Here is a 26,891-nt window from a genome sequence, read left to right on the forward strand (position 1 = left end):
AAACCCACATCCCCACCGCTCAAGCGAGGGGAGGCTTTCCATTTGCAGCTCTTGGGCCAGATCTCTAACCTGCTCCCCATTGCAGTCCCTCCGGCAGGACACAAAGACAGTGGCCGGCGAAAGGGCAGGAATGTGCAGTAGCCCAGACGTTCCAAGCACAGGGGAGTTCGGCCACAGTGGAGAGGATGTGAGGGCTGGCTTATTAAGCCTATGCAAGGAAGACCTTGCCAATGGTGACTCGAATGGCACGGCTGTGCTAGGAAGTCAGCTCTGATGCGGGCCATCGCCGGGAGCCATATGCTTCAACATCAAGTGGAAAGATTATCTTGGGGTTAAGGCAGCGAATTGGGGTTCTGGGTTTAATTGGCCACTGACTCCCTATGTAAGTTTAGACAAATCGCTGCCTCAGTTGACCCTAAGTACAGTGGGATCTGTCTTGCCTCTTTAGATCGTAAGGGGCAGTCTCTTACTCTGTGTGTACAACATCCAGCACAACGGGGCCTGACCTCAGCTGTGTCCTCAAGATGCTACCTTAATGCAAAGGATCGTACTTCTGAGTCCCTGGGGAGCATGCTGGAGACACAGCAGAGCCCTGGGCTTTGAGGCCAATAACTCTTGACACGAGATGCAAGCCCTTGTCCCGATGCTGGCGTTCAGCCGCAGTGTTTGTTTTAAAGATGTGAAACCGACGCATCAAAAGTGTCACCAACGCCCGACGCCTGCCCACGTACTGAGGCTGCGGGGCTTGAGAGCGGGAGGGAGCAGTCGCCGCCTCGTGCACGAGGACTGTGCCCTTGAATGACAGCCCACCCCTGAAATCAGACACGCACAATGTGAAAGGAGCCGGATTGTTTGCTCTGGAGTCCATTTTGTTCTCAGAGTGGATGCAGTGTGGCACAGAGATGACATGCACACACTGCGCTCTCCTGCTTTTGTTCTTCCTTAATCTAAACACAAAGACCTTTAGACTGAAAGCACGTGGCTGTTTATGGAGGCTTAGCAGTGCGGGGATTGGATCTGTGTCCCTATTACAAGTATAGAGAGGCAGTCCATGCTGCCTGATCATTACATGGAATTCTAGCCAAGCCTTTCAGCCTGGTGGGGGGGTGGGAAATGCCTGTTGTGATCTCTCTAGAGATGTGGGCCCTGTGTGCCATGCAAAGTACATTTCTAGGGAGCACGTGAACAGGCTGACGGCAATGCAAGCGCTGTCAAAGTTCCCCTGAACCAATGGCTCATCGAGCAGATGCAGTTCAGGCCTGTCCATTTCACAGCCAACGGCCCACCAGGGAGTGATGCACCAGCATTGCATCTGACCACCCTGGACGGCATGAACCTGATGGGTCAGGTATTCATTTTGCAGCTGGGGGAACAGGACCAATCATACATAGCTGGTTAAGAGATACGTCCTCAGGGAACACACACACACACGCACACCTTAGGGAAATGATCCCTGCAAATGCTTTGGTGCAGGGTCCCAAAGAGATGCAGGAGTTCCCAGGCCAATGCTACGTGCACCCCTGGTGGTATGTAAGCCTGATGTGCCCCCCAGTAACTGTTTTCACAAGGCAGTGCATTAACCAGGACAGTTTGGGAACTGCTGGCTTCAAGGAAGATGGAGCTCAGTGAGGGAGCAATTTACTAACCAGAACAGTGGCTGAGTTCATAGGAAATATTATTCATAATTAAAAGTCTGACCATCTGTAATGAGCACATGAATAGTAATGCACACGAGCCCTGCAAGGGTACGGAGCAGCTTCATTACATTTGCTGTAGCAGTGCTGGGTTATTTTCAAGTCAGGGCACTGTGCACTGCAGTCAGGAAAGATCCCCTGGCACTTAGAGGGCAACCAAGGTGTTAACCTCAGCATCCTGGACATGTTCTCATCATAGGCTGCTGCCATAGGGCTTGATCTCCCACTGCCTGCAAGGAGCATTCGGCCCTTTGCTGGATCAGTGATGTTCCCTCCTCCTGTAGGTTTCACTGACCACTCCAGGCCAGTTCCCCAGCTGGTGAAATTCAGCCTCTCTTTCCACTGGGACTAGACTAGCTGTCACTCTCCTTCCCTGGATGCGGGGTGGCATATTGTACAGTGTCACTGGTGCAGGGGGAGATGCCTCATTTGCTCTCTTTTTCCTCCCTTTTTGTCCCTCTTTCACTCTCTTGGTGGAGTGGCTGCTTCTATCGATGGTACTTCTGTGGCCTCCGTCACCACAGTACCCAAGCACCTCACAACCTTTGGTGTATTTTGTGACAAACTGGGAATGTTCTTAATGTTTTCTCTGAATACTGTGTTTGTGCCTCAGTGTCCGCTATGCAGTTCTTAAGTACCTAGGTGGTGGGATAAGGGTGTGTGATTGATGCAGAGCAAAGGCCCAGTGCATCTAAATCCTGGCACTCTGATCTCCTACAACTGTGCCTGGCCCTCCCTCTGCAAAGGAGTGCCGACTGAAGGTGTTGGAGACAAGATCAGGGTGACCCCTAGGCCGGAAAGGGGCTGAAGCAGAGAAGATGGCGGCTTGAGGGGGTTTTCAGTCTGGGCTGGCTCGGTGATGATGAGTGAATGCAGGTGTGGGTGTCTTGGCTCACTGCCTCCCCAGAATGGACGCCGCGCCAAGGGGCGTTCAAACTGCTGTGATTCTAAGTTTCAAAGTTGAGTACTACAAGCCTGTTTTTAGACCCTGTTTACCTTCATTGAAAAAACCTCTGTTTTACTGCTGGCTGAGAGTCAGTTCCTGACTGCAAGAGTGGGGTGAGGAATCCTGATGGCTTCCAAGGACCCCACTGTGGTGCGGCTCGCTGTGGGAGTAGCGCGGAGAGGCAGAGGTGCTGAATGTCCAAAGAGAACCCAGGAGCTGAAGAGTGAGCTTCTTGCCTGACAGTGCTCAAGGGAGGAGAGCTCCCCCCATAGTCCGAGCTTTGCTGGGAGCGAGTCCAGACATTGAACTCCGTGAAATTACTCACACACCTCTGGAGAAGGGCAGGCTGTGAGTCTAGTTCATGGATAGGGGAATTGCGGCCAAAACCTAAGTGACTCTGACCAAGTCACACAGAGCCTGTGGCAGAAAGCTGGCAATTGAACCCTGATACGTCCACGGTAGGCACTCTAAACCACTAGGCACCTCCCCTCTTTATATCTGACTCCTTAGAGCCAGCACTGTTGTAACTACTCATCCTTATGAGATGGATTCTATATGGATTTAAAACGCCAGAACTCCACAGAGAGACCATCTAGTCCGGGATGCGGTGACTTTCAGCCAGTTCTGGTGCTTCCGAACAAGGCATTAAACTTCGCATCTGCACCAAATTGTTGCACAGCACTGAACCATGGAGAGGAAAGCATTCTTCTGTGCCCCAGCAGGTGAAGAGCTTATGAAGCAATGAGTCATTCATCTCTTCGGGGAGGGGGGGCGAAAATTTCATTCATCTACCTGTTCCAAGTGCTCTGAATGTTGCTCAGGTCTTTGGCCTGGCCAAATCTTGCAGCATGAGTTCTACGGGTTAAACACCAGATGCAGGGATGAGGGAAAGTGCTTCCTTGAACTTATTAACTATCAACTGGAATCTATTTCCTTCCATGTTAAGTATCTGTCAAACCCTGTCTGAAATGGGCCATCTTTGATTATTCTACAAAAGCTTTTTTCCTCCTGCTGACAACAGTTCATCTTAATTAATTAGCCACTTGAGTTTGGTTGGGCACTCCCCACCTTTTCATGTTCTCGTGTATGTATATATATCTCTCACTATAATGTTCCATTCTATGCTCTGATGAGTGGGCTTAGCCCACGAAAGCTTATGTCAAATAGTCTCTAAGGTGCCACAAGTATCCTGTTCTTTTGTCAGGTTTAAAGCGTTATCTTTTGTTTCAATCACTGTCATAGGTTTCCTACTCAGTTTCTGAAACCTTAAATTTCAGAAAATTAAGTGCTAGCATGAAACCTCCAAGCTTAATTACCATTATCTAGATCTGATATGCTGCACCAGGCACAGGAATTTCAGGAGCGCTGCCTCACTCTGGGTCTCCCCAAAACCTTCCCCGGGGCCCCAAGACTCAGATGCCCTGAGTCTCACAACAAAGGTGGAAATAACCCACTTCCTTCTCCTCTTACGCTCCTCCAGGCTTCCCTCCCTGGGTTACCTGAAGATTACTGTGTACTTAAACTCCTTGAATTACAAAAACGGAGAGGACAATTTCACCTTCCCGCACTTCCTTTTCCATCCCACAAAATTCCCTGGTGATTGCAGGCTCAATCCCCCTGAGCCCACTAGAAAAAAATCCAACAGGTCTTTAAGAAGAGCTTTATTATAAAGAAGAAAGAAAAAGACATAAAAATGGTCTCTGTTTCAAGGTTGAACAATATACACGGTTACTGGCTTAAGAGAAAACATGAATAAACAGCCTTATTCAAAAAGAAATAACAATTTTAAAACATCCAGCAAACTACAACACATGTAACTACAAAAAAAACAATAAGGCCTATTGTTTTTCTAACTTTGTGCTCACAACGTTGAAACGAAGATTAGAAAGCTTGAAGACAGGAAAGATCCCTCTCATAGCCGAGAAGCCAGACAACAGAACAGACCCCAAAACATTCCTGTCCCTGAGCTTTGAAAAGATCCAGGTTCCTGATTGGTCCTCTGGTCAGTGTTTGGTTTCCCTTTGTTAACCTTTTAAGGTGAAAGAAACATTAACCTTACCTACTGTTTATGACAATCACGTACGGCCTTATCCTCATAAACTAAACAGGAAATAAACAAACAAGCAGGAGGCAGAGGCTTGGGATCGACTGCCTAAGCAGCAGTTCTGCAGAAAGGGACCTGGGGGTTACAGTGACGAGCAGCTGCCTATAAGTTCAGCAGTGTGGCCTTGTTCCAGAAGGCCAAGGGAATATTGGGCTGCATTTAGTAGGAGCATTGCCGCAGAATCGAGGGAACGTGACATCCCCCTCTGATCCTGGCTACTAGTGAGGCTACATCTTGGAGTATTCATCCAGTTTTGGGCCCCCACTACAGACAGGATGTGGACCTAATTGGAGAGAGTCCAGCGGAGGGCAACGAAAATGTATTGCGGTGGCTGGGACACATGAACTTATAAGGAGACGCTCGAGGAATTGGGATTGTTTTAGTCTGCAGAGAAGAAAGATGAGGGAGTTGAATAGCTGCTTTCAACTACTGAAGGGAGGTTCCAAAAGAGGATGGAGCTCGGCTGGTCTCAGTGGTGGCAGATGACAGAACAAGGAGCAATGGTTTCAAGTTGCCATCGAGGAGGCCTTGCTACTATTGTCCCTGACAGCAGAAACATGGTTGTTGCCAGAGAATTGATCCACGTTGCCCTGTATCCTGCCCCTTCAGAGACGGGTTTCACTCCACTTCCCCCAAGCCCTACTTCATGCTTCTGACCAGCTGTGGAAAGCCGGCTGCTGACGAGCTACCTGTTTCCTCAGCCTCTCGCTCTGGGTGAGCTGCTGGGAGTTTCCCCCTGTGCAGGAAAAAGGATGGTGGAGCTTAGGGCCCTAAGTTGAGTTGTCTCCTTGTTCCATATGGCTGGATCAGGGCTCAGAGCAGAGAGGGGGCATTTCTGCCATGACGTACCCTCATTTATGTGGGGTGAATTTGGCATTGTGGGACAGACAGGCTCTGCGGGTCCTCAGGCTGCCACAGCTGGGGCTGGATAGGCTCAGCTCACGCTACACAGCCTCAGCCCGTCCCTGCAGGGATCTCCTTTAGGGGCGACAGGTCAGTTTAGTCCCCATGGGCCATTCAGCCCTTGGCCTGTCTGCTGAGATTGCCAACAAAAGGCCCAATTCAGCAGTGACCTGCAGTCCCTTGGGCCAGCCAGACTGGCACCAGGGCCAGGAGGATAGTCGGTGACTGCAGCCAATGTTGGTGCTTCAGAACAAGGTATTAATCTTCCCATCATGCACCGAATTATGCAGCACGGAACCATGGAGTGGGGGAGCGTTTCTTCTGCCCCCAGCTGGTGAGCAGCTTATGCCCTGATGCACAAGGCTTCATTTCTTCTCTGGGGTTAATTTCATTCATACACCTGTTCCCAAGTTACTTTGAATGTTGCTCAGCTCTTTGCCTGGGTAAAATCCTGTGGCAGTGAGTTCCACAGCTTAACTCCAGATGGCAGAGGTGCGAGGAAGTGCTTTCTTTCCTCTGGTTTAAATGTATCATCATTTTGTTTCACTGCACACCGCCTCATCCTCATAACCTAAATAGGCAATAAAAGGAGAGAGAGAGAAACATCCCCCTCCCTTCTCCAAACATTCCCCTTCAGGCCTCTGTGCTGAGCGTCATCTTTGCGTCACCTCCTAGCAGCCCCACGTGCATTTTGGGGAGGGTTGATCGGGGTGACTGAAGCGCTCATTAAAGCAGGGGTGCAAGTCAGGGCTGCCCTGAGCTGTGCACTGGCCCCCACAGACCCTGAATAGAGCAACGCCCTCTCTGTTCTTGTGCCAGTGCAGAATTTGGCCCATGGGGTGGGTGATGCCTGCACTAGGGAGACTGGGCTAGATGACCTCCAGAGAATGACGGTCAGCAGCTGCTTGCCATTGACCTGGGACTGGGTACAGGCTGCTGGTGGAGAGATGGAAGGCGTTGGCCCTGTCCCTCCTCCTGGTTGTTACTATAAAGCCTTGAGCTCCTGAGGAGAGGACAGAAGGGGATCCAGGCTGTCCTAGCACGTCACAAGAGATGCTCAGCTCCCAGCAGGATTGGGCCCTGGAGTTATTTTGATCCTGGGGGGAGGAGAAGAAGGAGAGGGCTGAATTCTAGTTTACCAACGCCTGGGTGTGTGTCATTCACACCAGCGTTAGAGGATCCGACACAGCCTTGCGGGGCTTCTAACATGTTCTCTCTGTTCCTACCCCCAGGAGTTAACCTACATACCAGACCATCAGCATAACAAACAGCAAAAAGTAGGCACTAAATTGACTGTGGATCAGCTGGGGCAATTTATCTGGCCATGAAAAGGGGCTAATGGCTGGGCAGGTGGGGGACTCACATCTCAGGCTGGGCCTGTGTCAGGGCTCGTTAGCTAAGCCAGGGGAGAAGAATGGGGAGTGGGCTTGGGGAATGGGAAAGGAGGCTTGTCACTGCTGGGGGGTTTATGGAAAAAAGTCCCCAACATGAAGGGTGGGGAGAAGATAGACAACGGGGCGCTGACTATGTCCTGCAAAGTCCTCGGGGGGTGTTGACGGTGTTCTGCACTTCTTGGGACTGGGCCCTGCCTGTTCCTTTATTTATCTGCTGTAAATGCTTCCCCCTGGGGTCCTGATAGCTACTGAGTCACTGGTGGAGCTGTGGGAAACGGCTGGTGATCTCCGAAGGTAACCACAGAGTTCAGGCTCGGCACATGGGCTTTCTCCATGCACTGGGCTCCTGGAAGGTGCCACCACCTAACCTGGGGGCCTCACGCTGCCGTCCATCCCTTTCAGAGACAGGCAGAGGCTCGTCTGCTCTATGGGGACCCAGCTATGGCACTGCGGCTACAATGGCAGAACCGCAGTGTAGAAGCAGCCTACGGCCACAGAAGGGTGTTTTTCCATCGCAGCAGGAACATCGCCACCACGAGCAACAGCAGTGAGGTCGACGGAAGCATTCTTCCCTCCACCAAGCTGCGCCAACACCGGGCCTTCAGTCGGCATAGCAACAGCTCTCAGGGAGGGTGGATTTTCACACCCCTGGGCGCTGTAGCTATGTCAACGTAAATTCTCAGTATAGACCAAGCCTACCTCACACGGCCATGAGAGGCAAGGCCCCAACTCACTCTACCTGAGTGCCCGGGGCACTTCTTACTTTGCTGTGGTGCAGCCGGGAAGATGCGGTGTTGCTAAGCCAGGAGGCTGATTTGAGCACCACGGTATCCAAGGAGCATGTCCTCCCCTTGACAACCCCTTGCTGCACAGCTCAGATGCTGTGTTTTATTACAGGAGATTAGTGAGAAAGTGTGGGCCAGTCAATCTGCCTCTGCTTAAAGATCAGGAGATCTGTGTTCTGCTTCTAGCTACCTAGGAAGTGCTGGCCTGTATCGGAGCCGTATCCCATTTCCAACAGTGATGGCATCAGCTGGTTCCCAGGAACATGCAAGAAACCTTGTTTTAGGCAGAGGTGAGATAATCAGTCCCCCAGGAAGGTCTCATCCTAACCCCTAACAGAGATTGGGTTGGAGAATGAGGTATTAGATCCACTCCAAAATGTTTGTTAGCATCAGCTGTTCTAACCCTAGATATCCATCTAAATGTCCGATCCCACGCGGAGTCTTACTAAATGCTTGTGTCATAAACATATAGCTATGGGTTAATGTTTCTTTCCAAAGATTAATGTAAAGGGTTAACAAAGGGAACCAAACACCTGACCAGAGGACCAATCAGGAAACAAGATTTTTAAAAGCTTAGGGAGGGAATGTTTGGGTCTGTGTCTCCTGTCTGTCTCTCGGCTATGAGAGGGATCTTTCTATCTTCAAGCTTCTAATCTTCAGTTTCCAAGTTGTGAGTACAAAGGTAGAAAAACAATAGGCTTTTATTGTTTTTTTGTATTTACATGTGTGTAGTTGCTGGGATGTTTAAATTGTATTTCTTTTTGAATAAGGCTGTTTATTCATATTTTTCTTTTAAGCAATTGACCCTGTATATTGTTATCTTGATACAGAGAGCATTTTTATGTCTTTTCTTTCTTTTTATATAAAGCTTTTCTTTTTAAAACCTGTTGGATTTTCTTTTCTAAGTGAGGCTCTAGGGGATAGAAATCCCTGTGCCAGGATTACGGTCTCTCTCAGGGAAAGACTGGGAGGGGGAAAAAGAAGGAGGGGGGAAGGTAAATTGCCCTCTCTGTTTTGTAATTCAAGGAGTTTAAGTACAGTAATCTTCCAGGATAACCCACAGAGGGGAAGCCTGGGGAGGAAGTAAAGAGAAGACAAGGGGAGGGGGGTTATTTCCCTTTGTGGTAAGACTCAGGGCATCTGAGTCTTGGGGTCCCCCCAGGGAAGGTTTTGGGGAGACCAGAGTGAGCCAAACACTGGAAATTTTTGGCTGGTGGCAGCGCTATCAGATCCAAGCTGGTAATTAAGCTTGGAGGTTTCATGCAGGCACCCACATTTTGGACTCTAAGGTTCAGAATTAGGAATTATGCTTATGACAGCTTGGTCCTGCCACTGACCTGTTGGAGATGGCTTAGAAAGTCCCTTCCATGCTCAGTGCCTCAGTTTCCCCTCTCACCTTTTGTGTAGTTAGACTGTCTCTCACTATGTGTATGTCCAGCACCTAGCATGATGGGGCCCTGATCTCATTTGGGGCCTCAAATATGTTACTGATCCCCCATTCAAGATTCTGAGTGAAGAGCAGCATGTCTTGGTCCTAAAGCAAGAGGAATAGATAATAAGACATAAAATATAACAGGACTGTATAAATCCAGGGTCTGCCTGAATATTGCGTGCAATTCTCGTCACCCCATCTCTGAAAAGATATATTGAAAAATGTGCAGAGAAGGGCAACAAACATTATTAGGGTATGAAATAGCATCCGTGTGAGGAGAGATTAATAAGACTGGGCCTTTTCAGCTTGGAAAAGAGACGACTAAAGAGGATATGATAGAGGTTTATAACATCATGACTGGTGTGGAGAAAGTAAATAAGGACGTGTTATTGACTCATTCACAAGACACAAGAACCAAGGGTCACGCAATGAAATTAATAGGCAGCAGGTTTATAACCAATAAAAGGAAGAATTTCTTCACACAACGCAGTGTCAACCTGTGGAACTCATTGCCAGGGGATACTGTGATGGCCAAAACTACAACGGGGTTTAAAAAATAATCAGAGAAGGTCATGGAGGGTAGGTCCATCAATGGCTATTAGCCACGATGGTCAGGGATGCAGCCCCATGCTCTGGGTGCCCCAAAACCTCTGACTGTCATATGCTGGAAGTGGATGACAGGGGATGGGTCACTCAATGATTGGCTGTTCTGCTCATTCCCTCTGGCACAAGTCGCTGTTGGAAGACAGGATATTGGGCTAAATGGTCTGCCCCAGTATGGCTGTTCTTATGATGTTCTTATGGGCACACAGAAGTGCTCACCTGGAGCTCAGCTGGTGAGTTAGTTTTGGTATAGATCAGAACACATCTGTGACTTTCCTGGGACATGCACGTTCCACCCAGTGTGCTCTGCATGTGCCCCAGGGGAGATCTTCTCTTTCCAATCTCCCATCTGTCCCCTGTGGTAAATGCTCATTGCAGTCTGGCAGGGCTGCGTGCTTTAGGACATGAGCCAAATTCAGGAGGTTAGGAAAGAGACGACCCCAAGGACCAGGTAGTTCATGACTGCCTGCCACAGGGATTCTTGCATTATAGAATCATACAAAGGTCGGGCTGGAGGGACCTCGAGAGGTCGCCAAATCCAGTTCCCTGCACTGAGGCAGGGCCAAGTAAACCTAGCCCAGTCCTGACGGGTGTTGTCTAGTTTGGTCTTAAAACCTCCAGTGACGGGGATGGAGTCCACAACCTCCCTCGGAAGCAGGGTTGCCAATTTTGGTAGACTGTATTCCTGGAGGTTTCATCACATGACATAATCTTTCATTACAGATTACTCTTTAATTCCTGGAGACTCCAGGACAATCCTGGAGGTCTGGCAACAGTACTTGGAAGCGGATTGCAGAGTTTAACTACCCTGAGAGTTACAACATTTTTCCTAATAGCTAACCTAAATCTTCCCTGCTGCAAATTAAGCCCATTGCCACCTGCCATCTGTGATGGGATGTACAAACCCCACACTGAGCAACCAGGGCTTCGGGGCTCATTTCGGGCTCAGTCAGCCCGCCCCACCACACCTGCAGCAAATGCTCCATCTGCTGGAGGAATTAAAAGGCAGCGAATTAGCTCGGTGAACGGTGCTGAAGGTGAGCAGACCTGCAGCCCACAGCTACAGCAGAGCAGAGTGAAACCTACAGGTTCTGATGCAGCAACCCAAAGGGGCCCTCCGTGAGGAAAGGGAGGACCCTCTGCAGAGAGGGAAGTATCCTGTGGTCCTGGACAGTGGCGACTCCCTCTTGCTTCCCTGGGATTTGGATTTTCCCACTGGGGGAAGGCCTTGGACTGAGGTGACTCCAGGCGGGGAGACGAGAGGAAGAGGCCGAGGGAGGACAGCCTGGGTTGCCGGGTTACTGGTAGCTAAAAGGGCCCTGGGTCGGAGCCTGGTAGAGTGGGAGGCCCTGGGCTCCCCTCCCCACAATCCCCTTGGCAGTCCAGAATTGTGGCCGTGATCACTAGGCCATGCTTCCCAACCAGACCCTGAGTGGAGACCATTACATCATCCCTTCAGCAAACATGGAGAACAATTGATCGCCATCCTTGTTATAATAGTCCTTAACAGATATGAAGCATCACACCCAGAACTGGATGCAGTTCTCCAGCTGAAACCTCACCCTAGCAGAGCGGGACAATTACCTGCAATGTCTTACGCACGAAACTCCTGGTAGTACGTGCCAGAATGGTATTAGCCTTTTTAACAACTGCATCACCTTGTTGACGCATGTTCAGTTTGTGACCTTCGTTAACCCCCTGATCCTTGTCCACAGCACTACCACCTAGCCAGTTATTCCGCATTGTATAGTTCTGCTTTTGATTTTTCCATCCTAACATAGTGCTCTGCACTTGTCTTTATTGAATTTCATCTTGCTGATTTCAGACCAAGGTTGTTTTGAACCCTGTCCTCCAAAGGGCTGGCAACCCCTCCCTGCAAATTTTATAAACTCTCCCCACTCCATTATCCAAGTCATTCATGAAAATATTGAATCGCACCAGCCCCACGACTGACCCCTGCAGATCCCCACTAGATACGTCCTCCCGTTTCACAGTGAACCATTGATAACCACTCTTCAACTAGAGTCTTTCAACCGGTTGTGCACCCACCTTACAGTAATTTCATCTAGACCACATTTCTCTGGTCTGCTTCCATGGCCTGTGTCCAAAACCTTGCTAAAACATAAACTAGCCACATCTTTCATGGGCACAGCTGGTGCCCGCCACCCTTGCAGGTGGCATACCCTGCTAGCTAGAGCTCTGTGCACCCTCCATGAGTGCACATTATGGCTCTGTGACTCTCGATTCAAGTGACCCAGGGTGAAAACCAGCATTCCAGCTGCTCTGACAATTACATTTCCACACGAGCAAAGTGGAGACAAATCCGTTTTCCTGGGGCTGCCCACACACCCAGGTATAATTAGTGCCACTTAACCCGAAGCATTACCTTTTGTTTCACAATCGGGAGCCAGGTATGCTGACCCAAAGCAGCAGTTACTGGCAATGGTGGGGGAGGAAGGAGAGGTTGTGGGGTGGAAATGCAGCTAGCGTGATCAAACAATACCATGGAAGCTAAGGAGTCTGAGTCCCTAATTACCCTGTAGTTACCGCAGTGTACGGTTCCACCGTAGGAGTCAGACTTAGTGTGATAGAAAGAACAAATATGGTTTGAGCTGAAGCCGTGTGTTTGCACCATGACCCAGCCGTCAACCGTGGCCCATTTCAGTGGAAATACCTTGGAGGACCTGGCCTGTCTCCTTTTCCTTCTAAGGGTCCTTGTCCAGGTGGCTCTGGAACTGAACAGCACCAAACTCCAGGGAGCATCTGGAATTCGAACCTGGATCTGGATCAAGATTTTCCTAGTGGCCCCAATCCTGGCTCCCAGCACTCCTGATATGAGCCTGAGTTATTAGATGCGACAGCTACTCTTGCCGTGGGCAGGTGGTTAAAACACTAGACGGGACCTCCCAAGAGCTGGGCTCTTCTACCACGGACTCTTTGCGGAACGCTGGGCAAAACGCAACAAGCCGAGTTTTCAAGTCCTCAGAGCCCCCAATTGGAGCCAGATTTTCAGCAGAGCTCGTGTCCCCTTGTGCTAACCTCCTATGGAAATCTGGCTGCTTATTTTGGTGCCTAAAACGGGGGCTGACAATTCTGAAAATCCTGCCCTCTAATTATTCTTTGCTTCAGTTTCCCCATCTCCAAAACTGGTGCAATCGCCCTCCCCTACCTCACAGGGGTGTTGGGAGGATAAATCCATGAATGTACATAGGATGCTCAGAGCAATGGGGGCCACCTAACAGTAAAGAGAAATCAGGCCAGCTCCGTGGCACAGGTGACAACCATCAATTTCCCCTGCAAGAGCCAATGAACAGGCTTCCTGCAGGCCAGGGGCAGAGCCAGGGAAGGAGCCCAAGTTCCCTGGCTCCCAATCCAAAGTTGGGCACATGGGTGAGGTCCAATGATTTGTCCCACAGATCTTCCAGTTAGCCACACCAAGGCCTTGTTCTTTGAAGGGAAAAGTGCCTCTCTTGCTACAGTAGACTGTGAATTGCTGGCGAGGTGCTGAGCGGTTAGGAGCCAATAGACGATTTTATAGAGAACGGTTCTCTTAGGAGTTCTGCAGGATTTCAGAGCTCATTGTCCAGACTCCTCGTTTGAAAATAAAAATGAGCTAGCGATGTGCACTAAGCAGCCATCCATCTGCAAACCCTAATCACCTTGGGGCTACCCCAAGAAGCTTGTTAAATGTACCTGTTGTCCATAGGGGGCCCATCAAACTACCCCGTTGGCCTGGATGATGTTAAAAACTCCTCCCGTGCGATGCTGTTGGGTGATGCTCACGGGACTCGGTGTGGAAGATTTTCACTACCGCGGGGGAGAAACAAACCCAGAGCAGAGAGGTCAGAACACAGCTTGGGGTTTTCCGCTCCCTGTGTGCTCTTGCACCAGATTGAAACTCCTTGTTGCTAGCCTCAAAGCTGTAGTACAGAATTCTGCCCCCTCCTATATCTCCTCTCCTCCTCCATCCTCTCTTCTCCTCCGATACTCCCAGCTTTGTCTGCCCGGGCAGCAGCTTTCTCACACAGTCACCCCCATGCTTCTTCCATGGGCCCTCCACAATGCACAGTGCCACTGGCCTGAGCTTGTCCATACAGCCCCTACCCTGTCCACACTTCAGCCCTCTTAAAGACCCTTAAAGCCCCGCTGCCTGCCATGGGTCAAGGTGACTTGCATCTACGTTCCCCATCCCCCAACCTCCGCCTGTGCCTAGGCTGGGTGAGTGCCTTGACTCAAGGACCTGACCGTCCCTTCTTGCGCCGTTAGCAAGCCACTGGCACAGGGGGTGTGAGGAAAGATGGCCCAGCAATTCTTGCTCTAGACTCAGACTTGGGAGACCTGCCTTCAGTTCCTTGCTGTCCCCTAGACCCCCTGTGTGACCACCTCTCGGGGTGGTGTCAGGCTAACTACATTAAGGACAGGGATGCTGCAGTGATGGGGGCCAGGGAAGTACCACAGAGAGGCGCTATTGTATGTAAATACTAGATGCTTGTACTCCAGTCCCTACTAAGCTGACGGCCCATTGCGCTAGGTGCTGCATAAACCGCTTGTGAGGCCATGTCCCTGCCCCAAAGAGCTGGTAGGCTGAACACACACGACAGAATTGCGATCCCCCTTTCCCTGACAAGGCCCAGCGAGATGAAGTGATTTGCCCAAGGCCGTGCGGAGAACCTATGGCGAAGGTGGGAGGCCAGCTCTGCAGGCCAATGCCATCACCCCACCCCCAGCCCGCCCAGGACTTCCTTCGTGTCTCAGGCTTTCTCAAGTGACTATGACTCTATCTCGCTCTGGCGGCTGGTCTGCAAAGAAGATAAAAGCCTACTGCCACTGTCAGCTGACCTTCCATCCAGTGGTACTGAAGCTGCAGCCTCTGGGTTTTACCCGCCCTGCCGGCACCTCCATAGATACCACGCAGCCACCGGAGACGGACAGAATACATGGGCTAGCAATTGGGCAGTGCAGAGCAGCCAGCAACATTCCCTGGCGCTGCTGCAGCCAGTGTCCGCCCTGGGACATTTGGACTATGCCCTCCCGCTCTCTACGCAAAGAAGAGGTGGAGTATAGGTCTCATCTTGAAAGGTCCCTCAGCTCCTACTGAAGATGACGTAAATCAAAGGGCACTCAGCCTCACAGAGGAGGTTCCCATCGCCTGTCAGGGTCCAGCCCTGTGCTGCACTGGCTCTTATTTCAGAGGAGATCGTCTGTCCCACATCCTCCATTCCGCTCAGCGTTGGAGTACGCGCTGCCTCCATCCCTATCCAGCAAAGCACATCCGTGCCGGCCATTCTCAACTGGGGCCAGTGAACAAGGGCAGCGCCCGGGCGGCGATAGTGCTGAGACAGTGTCTTGCCTAGCATCACTGATAATAAAATAATTAGGCAACGAGTCGTCGCTCTGCTTGAATAAGGAGATTAAAGCCTTTTCTGAAGTCGGCATCCCCCTTAACTGCTGGATGTGTCCTGCATGCCGCGATTTTTTATTTAAAGGCTACCTACATTCCCACCCCCTCCCCCTGCTTCTTCCACTTAAAAGGATGCTGCCGCCGTGAGGTTTTCAATAGTGTTTAAAACACATTCATCACAGCCACGCAGCAAGACCTGACACCGGAATCGGTCTGTTTCATGTATCAGCAGGGTACGTATATGGCCTTCGCTGGCACATGGTCCCACAGAATTCTTCATGCATATAGACTCATAACTCCCCCGGGAGTTAAAGAAGGGCTATTGTCCCCCATTGGACAGTTGGGAAACTGAGGCACAGACACTAAGGTTGTGTCTACACTGCAGCTAGGGGTCTATTTTACAGCTCGGGTACAGGTACCCAGTGCTAGCTCAGATCGTAGCAGGGTAGCCATGTCTCCATGGGCTGTCCATCCCAGTACACCCCCAGGGGGTCAGGCAGGACTGTACTCAGCACCGCTAGCCCATGCTGCTGCTCTTTTTAGCACACTAGCTCCATCGGCGCGAGCACAGGTGTGTTTAGTAAAGTGAAAATTACAGCCCCGGCGGGTGTGTTTAGACGTCCCTTGAATGATTTGCCCAAAAACTGGGCGAGCAAATCCTGGCCACCCAAGTCCTCAGCTACCACTCTGCCCATGGCAGCTTCCCTCCTGTCTGGTCCTGCTTCTGTTCAGGGGGCTTGAGCAGGGTGAGTGTTCTTCAGGGAGTGAATTTTACCCCTATTTATGAAGAGGGGTGAGCCCAACTGCTCTGGATCCCCAGAGGGGATCTGTGACACAGCCAAATTTTAAATCCAGATCTCCTACGACCCAGTCCAGAGCCTGGACCATACCACCAGCACCCCTTTAGTTGTCAGTCTTGTGGGTCCCCCGAATCCATCTCCCCACCTGTGCCTCCCACCTGCGTCCATCCGGCCACTAGAAAATGTAATTCTGTGACAAGCCCCATGACTAATCCCATGTGAGCAGTTTGTTTGCAACTGGCCTCATTTCCTTGATCTAATCCTTGCGTTTCTCTTGCCTTGGGCCGGTGCCGGCAAAAGCACTGCTGTGTTGTTGTTTAAATTAAACATGTCAGACTCCCTGGGGTCTGTGGTTCTGATAACCATCTACATGGGGCAGAAGGAAGGGGGGCAGAAGCAAGGAAAAAGGGGGATTGCTCTGGGTTGGTAAAAGGGGGGTAGCTAAGCATGCTGCCTGAATGAAAGGAGGCCACACAGAGCTTGGCTAGGGAGTTGACCCTGACCCATACGTCTGAATGCAACCAGCCCAGAAGGTGGGGAAAACTTTGGATTTAGATGATCTAGTTCTTGATTCGGACGTCACAGCTCAGGTCTATTTCTGTAAAGGAAGCGTTTCCTAATGATGAGATATGTTAACTATGCTATGCTGCAGACGTTTAATAAACCCTCCTTCTGCTTTTCCACCGCGAGCTCAGAGCCACTCCAGATTAAAGAAGGTGGGGGTGCATTGCTCCCTTTGGAGTCTCCCTCAGGCATCCAATCCAGGTGCACTCCCTGCAGGGAGCTCAGGGGGTGAAGCAGGTGTGCTCAGGGTGACCAGATGTCCCGATTTTATAGGGACAGTCCCAATATTTGGGGCTTTTTCTTATATAGGCTCCTATTACCCCCCAGCCCCTGGCCCAATTTTTCACACTTGCTGTCTGGTCACCCTAGGGATGCTGAAGGCTCCAAGGGTCAGTCCCAGGAGGTGGGGAAGCCACAGGGCTCACCTCAGTGAGAGGGTGTGACCTTAAGGGGGCTGACACCCTGAAGGGCTCCGCCAGCCACTGTTTCAGAGCCGTTCAAGAGCACCAGATCTGTGGCACCACGGAGGATGGCTTATACGCTGAAGCATCAAGGTTTCTATCCCTTCAAGCTATTCTGTAAGCCTTGCTAACATAGCTGTGGATGTTCGGATTACCCATGCAAACGTCCAATCCTCTTTTTGCTTTTTTGTCGTTGTTTTTTTTTTGACTCCTACTAAGCTCTGGGCCTCGGTGATCTCTTGTGGCTGTGAGTTCCATGGAACGAGTTCTGTATATTTCCTTCGATCCATGTGAAGCAGTGGCGTAGTCCTAAACTGCAGCGTCTCCCCGCCAGTCTGGCCCTGTAGCCCTGCCCCCATGCCGCTTTCTAATCCCACCCCCCAGCTGCCAGGGGTGGGGCACTGTGGCGTAGAGGAGCTGGACCACCACTGATGTTAAGAGACATACTGGGATCCATATCAGGTGTGCAGGCCCACCCCTTAGCACTCTTTCTGCATGCAGGCCTAGTGGAAGGTGCACTAGACTGGGACTCAGGAGACCTGGGGTCTATTCCTGGCTTGGCTGCTCGGTGAGCTAAGGTGTCTCTCTGTGCCTCAGTTTCCCCATCTGCAAAATGGGGATAATGAGGCGACCTTCTTTTGTAAATGCGTTGAGATCTCTGGATGAAAAGTGTTATATAAATCCTCGATATTTTATTATAGTTGCTGCTACCTGCTTACCAGCTTGGCACTGGCAAGTCAGTGAGTGGCCAGAGGCACATGCAGCCTGGGGAGAAGTAAGTGCAGCTGGATTTGGTCTGTGGCTTATAACAGCGCAAGAAAAATAAATCTCCTAAGCAGTCTTAGCATTTCAACTGCTCAATATAAATAACTCCTCGGTGTCTTCTGAGTCACCCACTGAAAAGTACAAGCTAATATCTAACTCTTTAAGGGTCGCTGATGATAGGCTGCAAAGTACTTCCTTGCTAAGGCTTCAGGTTGAGTCACAGTGACGTAGTGAAGCTGGCCTAAGCCCTGGTGTAGACACTGCTAGATCAACAGAAGAACCCCTTCAGTCGCTGTAGTGAGTGCCTGTGCTGCAGGTGTGCCGCTGCAGTGTTTTGAGTGGAGACGAGACTAGAATAAAAAATAATCCCTGCCCCAAGGAGATTCCGGTCTAATTAGACAAGTTAAAGGGGAAACTGAGGGACGTGGAAGGGCAGTGACTTGCCCAAGGTCACCCACCAGGTCCCCTTAGCTTGGTGTTTGTTATCGTGTATTTAGGATGAGATACCACAATGCCAATACAAGAATCTAGCCAGGTAGAAATGGACAGCAGTGGAAAGCTGAGATCCGCAGTGGCATGAACTATTTCTCTCTGGATATTCATTCTGTGCTTTGACCTATCGCCGTGCGGGATATGTTTGAAACAGTTCCTAGGTAGCTGGCTTTTCAGTGAGAAGTGAGGTGTGAAATTACTGTGACATTTTAGCACAGAGCCCCACCAGTCTGAGAACACGCATAAGCGGCAGCATTTCAGATATAGCTCTGATCTTTTCCCTTACCTCCAATTTCTCAGCCATGTGCTCACAGTCAGAACTAGACAGGTGTGTTGGAGGAGACGTATTGCTCTATTTCATTTAGTTGCCCGCAGATCTCCCGCTTCCTAGGGTGGTGCCCTGCCCTGCCTCCCATAACCGAGGTGTGCGTCTATGTCCTTTATCCAGGGAATCGCTCCAGCGCTTGCAGGGACATAGGCTCCGCACTATTTAAACCTGAGCTCAAGATGCGAAATTTTGGATCTGGATTTCCAACACCCTAAAGCACCTAGGTCCAGGGTTTTGGTTCAGCCTGTTTGAAATTAGGGGGCTGCTGCCTGGAATGAGATCAAAGAACACCCCCAAATTTAAGAGGGTAGGGGGCTGTCCAGACCCATTCCGATTGCAAAGGTCGTTTCCATCCCTAATCCCACAAAACCAGTATCCTGTGATCTGATGCACACTGTCCAGTGTTTTGTCTGGTCTCTCTTTCAGTAGCCGAGTCCCTGCTTCACTTGGGCTAACAGACACACTTCCCCTTCCATTGCTGATGTAGCAGCATCAGCTGTCACAGCCCTGGTGGGGAAAATGATTCACTGAGCCCCCTCCCCCTTTCAGATGAGCAGCCCCATCCATTAAGTATCACAGCTCAGCGCTTGGCAGGGCAGGGCTAGATTGCTAGAGAGTCCCAGGACGGCTTCCTCCACGCTCCGGCATGCCCATGTTTCTGGCTAATGACCAGCTCAGCTATCAGGAAGCCACGTGGGAGCCAGGAAAGAAACAGGCAGAAATCTAGCAATAGTGAAAGAGCGAGAGTAGAGGGGAGAGCTCAGAGACTGGCTCGAGAAACCTTGGGCAATCCTGGAAATGCATTTAGATCATTCATGGCTTCCCAGGAAAAAAATCCCCCTGGTGGTTTGGCATCCCAAGCCACATGCTCACAAAACGGTTCCCAGCAAAAGTCAACAGCAAGGTTTGAAACCTGGGCATTCAGCACCAAAGCACTGCCCTCCACCACTTGAGCTAAAGGAGCAGCTCCATCAGCAACCAACAGTAGTAGGCTGTTGCTCTCTTATGGAACAGCAATTAGCTGGGGAACGTGACATGCACTTTGTGTTCACGTTATGTTTACACCCTGGATGCTGCCCTGTGCTGGGAAGGAGGCAGTCACATAATTTCCTACCACTTCACCCAGGGAAAGGGTCAATTTTGGCTCAGGTGGTAAAGCTCCCCTCCCTGTTTGAGTGCTGGCCGCAGGGTGTAGTCATGTAGTCAGGGTGCAGACCAATGGAGCAGAGCCCATACTAACTGACAGCATCTGCTGCAGTGTCTGGCCAGCAGCCGGCAGACACAATGGGATTAATTCCTTTAATATCCTACATTTGATTATTCTTCTGATCATTAGTTAGTTGCAAGGCGCCAACAATGTGCTCAAGGTTGTACCGGAGACATAAGCAATACCACATATCTAGCTGGATCCCTGTATCTAATACTGAAGGATCTGAGAAAGGACCTAGTGTAGCTTTCCAAGGCATGAGACTTTATAGTAGGCTGCATCCAGGGCTGGAAGCAAGCACCGTGTCTCTCGCTGGAAAGATGGACAACTCCCTTTTCCAATGGTACCAGCTCTCACTCCTAGCCCTGCAGGGTGGTGACAAATCAGAAGAGGCCTTTACAAGCCAGCATCATTTAGAACACCCCTGAGGCTGCTCTAAGTAACACCAGAGGCTGAATCATCCCTAGGCAGCCAGGGGGATTGAGAAGGGGGTGAAAATAGGCTTTGGACCGCTACATCAGTCCCTCAGTTTGCTGACTCCCACCTTTCAGCTGAGGCAAACAGCACAGACTGCACAAAGAAACAGACAGCACTAAGCTGTGCGAAATGCTTCATTGGGCCAATCCTGCTCTGGCAAGGAGGTGGCACTAGAGAGGTCTCTGCCTAGGAGCTCTCTGCCAAGGGTGAGGGTCTCGGAAGGGAAGTTGATTTAGAATGTCTCTCCCAGCGCAGGACAAAGGACAACTCTGCTCCAGATCCCCCTTGGGAAGTGCAAAGGTGGCATTCAGTGAGCATAGCCTTACACCCCAGCTAGAGTGCAACCGTGTGACCCAGTCTGGTTGGAGCTCTCTGCCGCATGCTGAGCCCGATGTTAATTGATAGGCTCCACTGAGTTCACAGGCTGCCTGGATAACAATGCACCGCGCGGCGTTCCGCTCGCTCACACCGCCAGAGCTGCAAAGAGCCACACAGAGAAAAAGGGAGCTGGTTCAGTTCCAGGAAATGCTGGTCTTCAGTGGATTTGCACTCTGTGCTTATTAAAAGCCCCACTGCTATGTGGCGTGCTACATGTGACAATCACACTATAGTGCAGGAGTTCTCAACCTTTTTCCTTCTGAGCCCCTTCCCCCCACCCCCAACATGCTATAAAAACTCCCCGGCCCACCTGTGTCACAATAGCTGGTTTTCTGCATATAAAAGCTAGGCCTGATGTTAGGGGGTAGCAAGCGGGGCAATTGCCTGGGGCCCCATCCCACAGGGGCCCCCACAGAGCTACATTGCTCAGGCTTCGGCTTCAGCCCTGGGTGGTGGAGCTTGGAGTCCTGGGCTTCAGCTTTCTGCCCTGGGCCCCAGCAAGTCTAATGCTGGCCCTGCTTGGCGGACCCCCCTAAAACCTGATTGCAGCCCCCCAGTAGGCCCTGGACCCATGATTGAGAACCACTGCACTAGTGTATACACAGCTCTTGATTGACAGACCCTTGCCCCCCAGGCTCTGGGGAAAATATATGGAGACACACCTATCTCACAGAACTGGCAGGGACCCTGAAAGGTCATCAAGTCCAGCCCCCTATCTTCACTAGCAGGACCAAGTACTGATTTTACCCCAGATATTTAAGTCACCCCCTCAAGGGCTGAGCTCATAATCCTGGGTTTACCAGGCTAATTCTCAGACTACTGAGCTAGCCATCAGGTATTTGCCCTATGAAACCTCATTAAGGTGCTGGGCTCTGGAGTACAGGGCAGGGCGTCACAAGTGCTTTCTAGAGTAACCCAAAGAATTCCAGAAGGGGAAGACATGGTTTTATTTCTAGATTCATAGGGTCAAATTGGGCTCTATATCTTGGATGTCCATATAGAGTAACTCCGCTGAACGCAATGGAGCTACTCCAGACTGGCACTCAGGTAAATGACAGCAGAGGCTGTATAATCTCTCAGGGGATGAAATTCACTCACTGGGCCTTGCTCTCAGGGAGACAGGGTGGAACAGTGATTAGGGCACTCACCTAGGACTTGAGAGACCTGGATTCAGTGGCTGCCATGTGCTTCTTGCATGATATTTGGCAAATCACTTAGTCTCGCCGTGCCTCAGTTTCCCATCTGTGCAATGGGGATAACAGCCCTGCCCTGCCTCCCGGGGAGAGGAGAAAGACATCAATGATTGTGAGGTGCTCAGACATGGTGCTGATCAGGCCAGCGGAGCTACCATAGTTGGACTGCAACCAACAGCCTCATCTGAGCACTCTCCCAGCCTTCATAGCAATCCCCCCATCCCCAACACACACACACTTCAATAATGATGTATCACCCACTCGAGCACCCTCCGAGGCACTACCTGAACCCCAGTTCAGCTAGACTGAGTGGGCTTCCCCCGAGACAGGTGTATAGCGGCAAAGTCTGTGGGGCTGGTTCTCCGAGGCTGTTACCTTGTGTGACCGCTTCACCTGGGCTAAGAGAGGGTAAAACCCTACCCCATCAGAACAGTGGCGCTGCACATCCATAAAGTGACAGGCCATAGGGGAGTCAGGCTCCCTACCCCGTTACTGCCCACGAGGCTGGAGAAGGGAGGCTGCTTTACTAAAAAGAACCCCCCAGACAAATCATTTGTCCTTCAGAGGGTCATTGTGCCAGAGCTGGAGACTAACTGGGCTAATTAACCCTCAGGTGAGTGGCTGATTCTCCATCACATGAAGTCTTTAAAGCAAGAACAGGCATCTTTCTTATTGCTCTGCTCCAACTGAGTCAGAACCTGTTAGGCTTGATGCAGGGGTGATGGTCTCTGGCTTTGGCCGTGCAGGAGGTCAGAGTAGACAGCACAATGTCCCTTTTTTGCCTTAAAATCCTTGAATCTGTTCCTTCGGTAGGATCCTCTTGGTGTCTGGTGCTGCTCAGTATGAATAAATGAATCTGGGTTTGGAAGCCAGGAGAACTGAGTACTAACCCAGATCCTGCCACTGTCTTGCTGTGCGGCCTTGAGAAAGTCACTTAATTTCTTTGCCTCCGTTTATAGGGCTGTGCTGAGCTGAGCACACGTGTGAATGCTTTGAGGGAGCTGCTCACCAGCTCCAGTCCTTCCCCACAATCTTCCCCAGCCAGGGAGGACACCAAGCTAACGCCTCAGGTTAATCTTAATACTCACCCTGTACCTGTCTGCCTATGGCAGCTGTGCCTCAATCCAGCCCCGTTTTACTAATGATCGTTAATACATGGTAGCCTCCTTTTTTCTGACCTCCCTCCTGGTTTCTTGCCCAGCATCGGCTCCATCATATAGGCCTTCTCTGTGGGACCCCATCCGCCAGCACTAACAACCCTTCCGTGGCACCCTCCAGGTGAGAGATCCAAGGCTTTGTGATTGTTTTGGCTGGCGTGACTTGCCAGAGCCAGGAGCCCTGACTTCTGGGCCTGTGCTCTAAACCCTCTGTCGGGCAGCACATCACACCACTGACATGCCCCCACGAGGCCTGCTGGCAACATGCGATCCAGCACCCACCCAGAAGCTGTGCCTGCAATTGTAGTGTAGGGAGAAGCCACTAAACAGGAGATGAGAGTTTTAGTCCTAGCTCTGCCACTGACCTGCCAGGCGACCTTGGGCAGGGCACTTCATCTCCCCATGCCTCAGTTTCCCCATCAGTAGCATGGGGATGCTGACACTTGCCTCTCTTTCTGATGCTCTTTGAGATCTCTGGACAGGTTGCTCCTGCCCTGCAGAGGGAGAAGAGGGCTCCTGGACTGCAGGGCAGGAACGCACCAGCTCTTGAGATATTCATCCATGGCCCTGTGCAACTATGGAGTTGGAGTGGGGGTGCCTGGCACCATTGCCTGTCCATGTGGAAGAAGAGTCAGTCCCATTCATGTGGTGACTACTGCACTGACAAGCCTGTGTCCAATAGCTCCTGGGACGAGGGCTGGCTGTGGGTCGGGCAGGCCCACCCGGGGAGTTCATAGCAGAGGTAGCGGAAATCCAAGCAGCGCTCTGTGCTGCTCAGAGAGGGGTGCTCCCAGCGCTCCATCCGCTACCCGTGCCCATCACCCGGTGTTCTGCCACAAAGGGGGTGATCAGAATCCTGGCCTCAGGCTCTGCCCTGAAGCGCTGGGGATGAATGAGGTGAACCAGCGGGGCACAGAGCAAGCCCCAAGCCCCCTGCTCTCTCCTAGGGGGAGTGCTTCGCTGCTAGCCACAGCAGGCAGCTCACAAGCCATCCCCCAGAAGGAGCCAGGGAGCTCACCAGCTGGGAAGCAGCTGCACTCGGATCTTCCCCCTACTGCTGCTGCAGAGCCCTCGCTTTCCAGCTGGGCTGAATCTTGCTACAACTGGAGCTGTTGCCCACGTGTAAAGGACAGCACAGGGGCTGCCTGCTGCACACCGCCACGGGACTGGGGAAAGGAAGAGGGCAGCTTCTTTGTACATCTCCCTTAACAAAGCCACTTGGGTCCCACAGCTCCGGGGGCACTGGTCCAAGAGCCAGGTTTGCTGGGAGCAGCATCCCGCTGCTGCTGCTTGTTTTTAGATGCAAATCAGCTCTTGGGTAAGAAGGGAGCTGTGGCTTCTTGCAACACGCTGCAGTTTCACTTCTCAGTTCCCCCCCACACCCCCAGCTTGCAACAGCGGTGAGACCTAGCAACAACCCTTTCCCGGGGGCACGCTCGTGGGTGGGCATGAAAGATGCCAGCAACCAGAGGATCAGGGGAACGGCTGGACAAACAACTCCCCCCGCAGGAATATAATAACTCTGCCTGGTACCAGAGCCAGCGGGTTTAAAACAATGGCTAAAGCGAGCGGCACTGTATGGAAGGCAACCCACTGGGGGTGGGGGCAGGCCAAAGGGATTCTGCTTAGGCTCCTCGGAGAGGCAGAGAAGGGGGAAGTTCGGGGCGACCCCTTCTAATAACAAGCAGCTCTTGAGCGGGCCTTGCAGCATGGGCTGAGATTGTTCAGCTATTGTCTGAACACGGGTGACTTACACGGGCAAACAAAGGAACCCAAACATGGCACAGTGTCCCTGCTGAGCGCACAGTCCCCTCCCCTTGGCACCAGGCGGGACGCTCACTGCCTTTTCCTGGCAGACTGCCGCGGAAAGACAGCCCGAGGATCCAGCAGGCCCTCCACTGACCCTGACCCGGCCATGGCAGGGGGAAACAGGCGACGAGCAATTTAAAACTCCAGCCTCCTCCCTGGCTGCACAGGAGCGGCTTTGCAAACAGCAAGGACACAGATCAGCATTCGCGTCCCACTCCCCGTCAGTGCCTGGCCCAGGCCAAGTAAGCTAATGATCCAACCCGTGGACCAAATTCGGTGATGAATCCTGCTCACGTGCCACCTGAAGCACGTTGCACAGATGCTAAGACTGCAAACAGTTTGGCTATGGCTGACCGTGCCTGCCTCTGAGCCTTCCCTCTGGGAAACACGCCACACCCCCGGCCAAGTGTCCCCTTGAGGTTCCTCCAGGGGAGTCACAGGAGGGTGAATAGAATCTAGATGCAGAACTCAGCTCAGCCCCTGCCAGGAAGGGAGCTGTCAGGTACAACTGGACCAGTATCAGCATTCCTATAGCCTGGAAACTATAGTGTTTCCCGTGTCAGTGGTACAAGGACAGTTGTAGTTGCCAGTTCAAAGTCTATCCACACACAGAGCCCTTTACAAAACAAGCCCAACATTTCTCTAGCTGCTCCCTGGGAAACAGCTCAGTCATGTGCCCACACAGGGCTACGCTAACCTGGTTTCCACACCGTGTCCATGCAACTCCTTCCCTCCTTCCACACAAGGGGGATTTGCAAACCTCAAGACTAAAGCAACTGAAGGGAAACCGAGGCAGCAGGCAACCAGGGGGCATCTTGCCCTGCTGCACTCCCAGCTGTTGTTTGAAGGCCCGAGCAAGTAGCCCAGAAAGCAAGCCCCCTGGATCTGCCTCATCCCACGTTCCCACACAGCACGGGTGGCACAGAGCCACATGTCAGGGGGCAGTGCCCACTGTGGAAATACCAAGCCTGAATCCCCATGCCCAGCAGGCAGGAGCAACCGCTCCAGCTAGGCCAGGTGTGCAGAGCAAGGGGTGGGCAGGGGCTGGCCAGTCCCCCAGGGGAGCTGGCCCCAGTCGCTGGGTCTCTCTCCTTTATTTCTTACCCTCTCTGCCGGCTCTGAGACAGGAAGAACTTTTTCCTCCCTCTCTCTCTCCCTCCCGCTCGGTTTCATTCTCTGTCTCCGCTGCTCCGTTTGCTGGCTCCTCTCCCCTTCCCTCGCTTGTCCCCCCAGAACCTCCCAGCCCCGGCCAGCGCCCCCCGGGCTAGAACCCCCGACGCGCCGGGCACTCACATGTCAGACACGGCCGGCTGGTAGGGCTGGCTCCGGCAGAGGATGGAGTGGCCGCAAGCTTGGCCCATCTCTCCTCATCCTCTCGCCAGCCCGGCCAGCTGCAGGCGAGGGCTGAGGATGCTGCTGGCCAGAGGTCCCGGCGCCCTTCTCGCTCCCCGCCCGCCGCGGCTGTGGCTGCTCCCGGAGCCGGCTCGGGGGAGGGTGGCTGAGGACTGGAGCCGTAACGGAGCCTAATGCAGCTCGCTGGAGTATGCAGGGTGGGCGGGTGCCGCGAGGGAGCATGTGTGAGCGAGCGAGCAAGAGAAACACCCGCTCGGGCTGAGCCGCAGCCGAGCCGCTCCAAGCCCGCGGGCCCCGCAGCGCCCGGGCGGGGGGCTGGAGCCAGGTGCGAGTTCCGGCGGGCGGGCGGAGGGGGCCGGGCTGGAGTTTGCCGATTGCCCCGGGGCTGGGCGGGGGTCTCCGGGCCGGAGTGCGGCTCGGGGAGCAGCCTTTGTTCAACTGGGACTAAGTCCGGCCACCCCGTGTGTGTGTGTGTGTGTGTGTGTGTAAAAATCCACATGCACACGCTGGGCCAGATCCTCAGCTGGTGTCAAGGTGTGTGTGTGTGTGTGTGTGTGAAAAAGCCACATGCACATGCTGGGCCAGATCCTCAGCTGGTGTCAAGGGGTGTGTGTGTGGGTGTCTGTGGGTGTGAAAAATCCACAG

The 26,891-nt window shown here is 52.1% G+C and overlaps 1 protein-coding gene across 1 annotated transcript in view; it reads right to left on the reverse strand.

The window, feature by feature from the left end:
* PDE2A (phosphodiesterase 2A) overlaps window positions 1-26,443 on the reverse strand; it is a 380,823-nt gene extending 354,380 nt beyond the window's left edge. The window contains exon 1 of the mRNA XM_032792466.2: window positions 26,187-26,443. Coding sequence (XP_032648357.1) covers window positions 26,187-26,254 — 68 coding nt within the window. The 5' untranslated portion in view covers window positions 26,255-26,443. The remainder of the gene's footprint in view (window positions 1-26,186) is intronic.
* Between the last annotated feature and the right edge of the window lie 448 nt (window positions 26,444-26,891).

This window comes from Chelonoidis abingdonii, chromosome 1 (genome assembly GCF_003597395.2).
Source record: "Chelonoidis abingdonii isolate Lonesome George chromosome 1, CheloAbing_2.0, whole genome shotgun sequence".
Classification (NCBI taxonomy): Eukaryota; Metazoa; Chordata; order Testudines; family Testudinidae; genus Chelonoidis; species Chelonoidis abingdonii.